The sequence below is a fragment of the Pezoporus wallicus genome, unplaced genomic scaffold, assembly GCF_028554395.1.
Source record: "Pezoporus wallicus isolate ANWC-B61680 ecotype Strahan unplaced genomic scaffold, APGP_CSIRO_Pwel_v1 contig_2908, whole genome shotgun sequence".
In the NCBI taxonomy this organism is placed as follows: Eukaryota; Metazoa; Chordata; class Aves; order Psittaciformes; family Psittacidae; genus Pezoporus; species Pezoporus wallicus.
In genome coordinates, this window is record NW_026642179.1 from 8,597,580 (window position 1) to 8,604,673 (window position 7,094).

General features: G+C 42.3%; 1 protein-coding gene across 3 annotated transcripts; it reads left to right on the forward strand.

Moving 5' to 3' along the window:
- Window positions 1–569: 569 nt before the first annotated feature.
- Window positions 570–5,376, forward strand: MRPS33 (mitochondrial ribosomal protein S33). 3 transcript variants are annotated; one of them, XM_057427855.1, is made up of 3 exons: window positions 570–590; window positions 3,101–3,356; window positions 5,091–5,376. In XM_057427855.1, the coding sequence occupies exons 2-3, from the start codon at window positions 3,142–3,144 to the stop codon at window positions 5,194–5,196; spliced, it is 321 nt and encodes a 106-aa protein (XP_057283838.1). In that variant the 5' UTR covers window positions 570–590; window positions 3,101–3,141; the 3' UTR covers window positions 5,197–5,376. The 3 variants fall into 3 exon arrangements, with proteins under 3 accessions (XP_057283838.1, XP_057283837.1, XP_057283836.1); XM_057427854.1 differs by lacking the exon at window positions 570–590 and adding an exon at window positions 705–790; XM_057427853.1 differs by lacking the exon at window positions 570–590 and adding an exon at window positions 1,528–1,667.
- The last annotated feature ends 1,718 nt before the right edge of the window (window positions 5,377–7,094 follow it).

Genomic DNA, 7,094 nt, shown 5'->3' on the forward strand with positions numbered 1-7,094 from the left:
GGCAGGGGGGTGGAACTGGATGACCTCTGAGGTTTCTTCCAACCCAAACCATTCTGTGATTGTGTGATATGAAGCATTTTAAAATTAGGCTATCTAAAGAACCTTTGTGTAGCAATCTTTGGAAAACTGGCTAAAAATAACACAGGAATGTTAATTTTTATTAAATCTTGGACTGAGAGAAATGACAGATCACGCTTATTTCAAAAAAGGCAAAGAGAAGTGAGGAGGGTGCCTAGGCCAAAGCGAACATGGAAAAGGTGAGGGAAAACCAAGCAAGGACTAAGAAATGTTATTTAATGCCAGTCAGCTCTTCTAGAAAGACACCCAACCAGCCAAACCCGGTTTTCATTCTTTGATGACGTTACACATTTGGCTTACAAATATAACACCGTAATTGCCATGTACTCAGGTACCGGCTGAACCTGGCGAAAAGGGTTAACGGCCCCCTTCAACGGCCGTCCCGCCTCACGGAGCCCGACGTCACCCGCCGCGACGCCTCAGCGGGGACGCCATTGCGCATGCACCGCCGCGGAGGCCTTCGTCGCGGCCCTCCAGCCCCGGTGTACGGTGCTGTTCTGCGCCGCCCGCGGGTTAGCGCGGGGAGGGCGGAGGGTTGTGGAGTGCTGCCCGGGAGCAGAGAGGGGGAGATGGGCTCCGCGCTAGATTCTGGGGGGTTCGGCCCAGCCTGCGCCGTGTTCTGGACACTGGGGCTGCTGGGCGGGTATCGCAGGCCTCTGTCACCCGGGAGCCGCCGGCGGCGGTCACCCTGAAGTGCGGTTGCAGATCGCGGGTGGGTTTCCAAGCTTGTTCTCCCGGAGGGGAGCCAGGCCGTGGAGCTGGAGGCGGCGGGGTTCGCTGGAGGGCTGTGGGGGACCCTGCCTCGCCTGCTACACCCCCCTGGCCGGGCGGTGGCATGGGGCTGCCTGCATTTCCTTCTGTGGTCTGGGAAAATCAAAAGTAGTTCTGGAAACGGAGTTTTCCGTGATGAGTGAGAAGGAAGCAGTCTGAGGCAAGCCAGCAAATTGGGAAGTAAAAACCCAGCCTAGGATGGGAAGGCAAGGCTTTGGGTAGCAGTAGGGAGAGGGGGACAGGTGAAGAAGCAGCACTGTGTGCATTACCAGTAGGTGATCCTGAAAATATCGTTGCTGTAAGCGATGAGAACAGGAATGTTCTGGTATATTCTCACAGAACCAAAGGCTGTCCCAGAAGAGGTTTTTGGATAGCTCTGGCACTTAAGAGTTCATAGCCTTCACCTTTTTTCTATTTCAAACGTTGTTAGGCTGGCAAGGGTTAAAGGAGTTATACAGCTTGGGCTGTATATACTTGTTTAGCGATTCTGAAGTGAAAAGCAGATCCCTCAGCCCACTGGTTTGCATCATTTAGGAGCTAAAGGCAATTTGACTTTAAGGCTGCAGTTGGAAGAGATTAAGCAAGCTTTGTGTTGAGTCTGGCGGTACTTTCAGAGTGATGATGTAATGAAAAGTTTTGGGGACAATTTGGCGTTTTACCTCTGAGTGTAGGAACTGGGACTGGCTGTGCTGAAAGGGATGGTTTAGCAAGACTTACTGATCATTCCCCCATGGAATAGGTGCTCAAGTTGAAGTGCTGCCCTGCAGTCATTTAAGAGTTTCTGTCTTCTCTCACTATTCCTGCTGCATTAACTTGAGGTCTGACACTGATTTCCGTTTTGTTATTCTTCCCATTATCCTCTTTGACTCAGATTACTTGTATTATTTTCATACTTACGTACTTGCATTACTTGTATTATTTTCATACTTGCATTATTTTCATACAGGTTTTCTTTTTCCTGTTTTATTTCTAGTCCTTTGCTAACAGGAGTAAATCAAAAGTAGGCAATTGTACATCCAGTGGGCAGATGTATGTAAGTGGGGTTATGAATACTTCTGATTTGTGTTGTTAAACAACAGGCCCCTTGTGATCATGCTAAAATGGATTTAGCCCTGTCCTGTTGAGTAGTCTTGTCCACACTCTTTTACTTCTTTTTTTTACGCTAATCTTCTGGAATCAGCTGTGCCTCAAACAAGAATTTTAAACTTTTAGCATCAGTGTAGTGTGCTTGGAACAAAGCCCATTTGATTTCTCTAGAGACTTAACGTTTATCATTTATTCAAAAAGGCACAGTACAGGCAACAAACAACTTCAAATATAGGATTAGGGGACTCTTGTCTTCATTGCATCCTGTTCTGCAAAGAAAGAGTAAAAGAAGTGAAAAAATGGGGAGAGGTAGGAAAGCTGAGAGAAAACCCTTCTCTGCACTCCTTTAAGAGGAAGCAGATGTTGTTTCTGGTGGCCTAATATCAATGGGTTTATGCTCAGAGTATTGTTGTTGAGAAGTGTCTTTAAGTTGGAGATGGCTGAAAGAGAATGGGAAGCTGCTGATGGGGGATTTTCTTGGCAAAAGAATAGCATAGGGAAATGATTTCTTTCATCTCTTCAGAAGATTAGATATCAGGAGAGACATAAAAGAGAATGGAAACAAAGCTGATGGAAGTTACCAAGGGAAGGGAATGGAGATGGGAAAGATCTGTGCTATTCATACAGCAAAACATAATTTATTTCATTTTTACAGTTAATAGGCTATTTTTTCTAAATGGACTGTAATAATGCTCATGCAGTGTTTTAAATAGGGTGACACATTTTCATGAGGAAAAACTTCCAGGTTGCTCCCTCAATATGTTTGAGCTGTCTCTTACCTTGTGCCTGTGTATAAGTCAGAGGCATCACAGTGGGCACCATGTTTGGTAGAGTACACGCTGTAATTGTTCCTGTGACTGGAGTTTAAAGGTAGCCTTAAACAAGATGAGTGGGATCTGCTAATAAACCAGCCATGGTGTAGGTACTTTTATAGTCCATATTACTGTTTGTGGTGTCCTAGCTAGTCTGGTAGTTGTACCTGAATTAGTGTGGACATTCTTTATATGCAGGATTATGTAGTCAGAATTAAGACTGATTTCATGCAAGGAATGTAGACTTCAGACGTGTGATCTGGGTATGATAATTTTGTTTGTCTCAATTCTGGAATAGCCTGCAATACTCAGCCATCTTAAGAGTTAAACATATTTTGTGTTTCTTTTTGCAGGAAGGTTCTCCTGCCTGTGTGTGCCTGTTTCACCTTAGGAGATGTCCAATGTTTCCAGTTACGCCCTTCGAATGGCCCGGCTGAGTGCTCAGATATTTGGAGAAGTTGTCAGGCCTACTGACTCAAAATCTATGAAAGTAGTAAAATTATTCAGTGAGCAGCCTCTGGCCAAGAGGGAGGAGGTCTATGACTGGTATCCTCCTCATAACACCTACTATGCCCTGATGAAGAAGCTGCGTTACTTCGGCCTCTACAGGTAATCTCTGTGCTTACAAGGATGGGAGGAGAATTGGAGATGGGAAAGGGGTGGGAGTGAGTTCTATTACAGTTTTGTGCCTTTTTTTTTTTTTCTTCAAGGAAAAGATAAACCTTAGAAAAAAGTTTAGTTCAAAGTATGTATGGAAATATGCACTTGATTGTTGCACTGAGGGCAAGGAGAGTTAAATAAGTGACTATTGCCTAGGTAACTATCATAGCTAGAACCGTTGGTGAGAGAGACTTTAGGTGTAGTTACGAGCAACCAGTGATATAAGAAATAGGTGTTGCTTTGGCTTTGTGGGGAAGAGAGCTTTCTCATAGACAAGAAATGGGTCTGTAGTTCAAAATACGGCACATGAATGAGCTGCAAAGAGGTGGTGTTACCTCAATGCAAAAATTGCACTAAGACAGTCTTACCATATATTCCTCAATCATTCAACAGCTAATGAGTGAAATCTAGAAGAGAAGGGAAGTCAGGCTGGAGGGGCATTTTAGCCTTTAAAATAAGTTAAATGAAACTCAGATGTGTTTTAAATAGCCTTGTTAATTCCAGCTTCATCCAAACCAGTTGTTTAATTTCTAAATGAATTTCCACAGTCTCAAGTAGGAAAAACTGCACTGCACTGCTAAAACACATCGGCAGGAGTCAAATGCAGTTGACTTCAGTCAGGTAGCCTTAAAGAAATCCCTTAAGAGTGAGGCTACTAACCTTGTAAAGTCAAAACATATTAATTCCTATTGCTAGTGTCGTAATAGTAGCCATCAGGGATTGCATCCAGGATGCTCTTGATTTAGGTGGGCATGCAAACACTTTCTAGAGTAGCTGTCTGTTGACACAGAAAACCTCAAGGACATGCTATTTTTCTTTTCTCTTTCCTCTTCTAGTGTCAAAGTTCTTCTCTAGCTGCTCTGTATACAGAGAGCTTGTAGAGGATCTGGTTTGCTGGTCAGAAGTATGTAATGAAGAATTATAGACTAGTAGGGCTTGATGATAACTCTCAAGCTTTTTGTCTCCTTTTTAGAAGAGTTGTATTAAAAATACCAGCACAGTGCTCTTAGGCCATTAAGACGCAGTTGTGACTTGTGAAAAATACCTTCCCACTGAAAAATACAGGGACAGAGATTAAATAGTTTATTAGAACATTATTGAGGATTCATTATCTCTTCCAGCCCCTTCATCCTCCTTCCTGTTTTATTCTCTTATTAAGATTGTATCAGTAGCTGATGCTTTCTTCATAACTCATTCTTGAAGTCACCTGAGAGCAGTGTTATGTATTGTAATTACTGCTCAGCATGCTCATTTTCTTAGAAGCTAATGACCCAAATGTAGTATCTAGCACAGAAACACAATGTGCTATTACTAGACTGCTGAGCTAAATAAAAAGGGGAAAATTTTTATTCTTGGCTTTGCTGATTTTATATTTACTGCTCATTTAAAAGGCAGTGGATCAACAAATGCAATGGAAATAATATATATATATATGCACACACCATTTGTTACTAAAAAAGGGCAACCTTGTTAGTTGTGAAAGTACCAGAAGGCATCTTTTATGTTACTCAGTTTGAAATTACTGCTAGCAGTAACTTTGAACATACTGCAGTGAGTTTCATTATGGACTTCACTGTTAAGCAAAGCTTTTTGTTTTTCACTACCATACAGTTCAAAGAACCTTTCACATCTGGGTATGTCAAGAAATAGAGTAAACTTCTTTTGCTTTCCTCCCCCATCTAGGGATGAGCATCAGGACTTTAAGGAGGAGATGAGGCGACTGAAAAAGCTCCGTGGGAAGGAAAAACCAAAGAAGGGAGAAGGAAAAAGAGCTCTCAAGAAGAAATAGTGACACTTGGACAATATAATGAATTACTCTGTAAATGCTGGCGAACAAAGGGCTTGGCATATGAGCTCTTTGTGGGGCATGAGAAACACACTGTGAAATACTGGAGTCCACCTAGGAGTGCACTTGGGTCTTTGGTTTTACTGGCTTTGAATTTCTGTAATTTAAATACACTGCATAGGTAACATATTGATTTGTCAGAGCCCTCATGTACCCAAGTATTAAAAACAATAGGAAAAAAAAAAAAGCGCTCTGTGTTTTTCTTGCCAACACCTGTAGCTACTTCAGTTTTTCTGGATCTGGAAAATTTCATTGTCTGTTTTACTTTCTTGGATTAATATCAACACTGTTGTGCATGTGGCAACAAAATAAGTAAGGTTTCCTGCTTCTATTTCTGCTCATCATCTTGGTTTTTAGGAGTTTCACTTCAGGCTGCCTTAGTGTTCATTGTTTTGGAGTCTTTTTCCAAGTTGCTGGTGGTCTTAGGGGAAAAGCTGCTGCCAGAGCTTTTATACACCATTAAAGACACCACCTGAGAGTTAAAATGGCTAGGCCTGGAGTCCGTTTCAGTGAGTTGATGGATGTTGCCCCTTTTGACCCTTAGCTCACACACACTTTCTGGTGTACTTCCTCTCCTTCACACTGGGCCTGAGGTTTCCTGCAGCAGAGTCTCAGACATTTGATTCTTGGAAAAAATCAGTGGTACAGCAATGGGGACAGCTAGAGCTGGGTGCTTCTGGAGAGGGACCCCGACAAAGAAATCCTTGGGCAATTATACCCTTATGACTTACATACCTGCCCTTACAGGCTCTTTGCGTGCCTTTTCAGTCCAATGGGGATTTTTGGTCTGGGGTCTTCTAACCACTTACTGGATGTTTTTCTCTGTCTCCACACAGACAGGCCCTTAACTGTTTTTATCTTTTTGAGTTGCAGCTTCTGGTCATCGTTGCAGTCTGCTCGTTTGTGCTTCTTGTGCTCATTGGCAGAGACACTAAAAATGCCCTAGACCTCAGATAAATGTTACTTAGCTACAACTAAGCCATCACTGTTGTCAACATTCTTCCCATACTAAAGACAAGACACAGCACTGTAGAAATTACTAGAAAATTTACTACTAGAAAAATTACTAACAAAATTCCATCCAAAACCATACCTAGGTGAAAGTCCGTGGCTTACAGCCTAAGGCTTCAGCAAATCTAGCTACTCAGGCTGAGCAAGTAAAGATAAGCAAACAGCATGCTAAACCATGCAGTGTTATGACTCTTAAGTGACTAACTCTGTTTGAAACTTACTTAAGCTAAATGATTAATACCTGTCAACAGTTAGCATCTCTTGTTCTGTGTTTTGCACTGGGCAATAATTCATGATCCGTTTTCTGCCCACAGTACTCTTCGTGGTATCCTGAATATTTAGATACTGAAACTGAAGAGGCTGAAATACAAAAGCTCAACCTGTTTTCCAGTTTGAAAGCCCCCTACTAATTATGATATTTTCTGCAATAAAAGGATTTTGAATTTATTTTGCTTGGAGGATGTGTATGAAATACTTCATAAGGTGATGAAGAGTTTTACTGGTATTCAGTACATGAGTTTATCACTAGGGTGGCTATCACTTTAGTGTGGCTATTATTAATGACTGCATGCATCTACCTCTCTTAACTGTCAGTCCCTGTCAGGGAATAGAAAATACAGAATGCAGCTGTGCTGCTCTGCATGGCCACGTGTGCATCTTGCTGTGTGTGTACCCTGAAACAGCATCTTTTAATTTCCAGAACATGTGGAACATCCTTGAGATAGTAAAGGAGACCTATTAAAAATGTAGAGTGACTGCAGCAGACAGTATTTGCACAGTTAGCTTGGGGTATGCTTGATTTTGCATAGAGAGGCATTCTGAAGTATGGA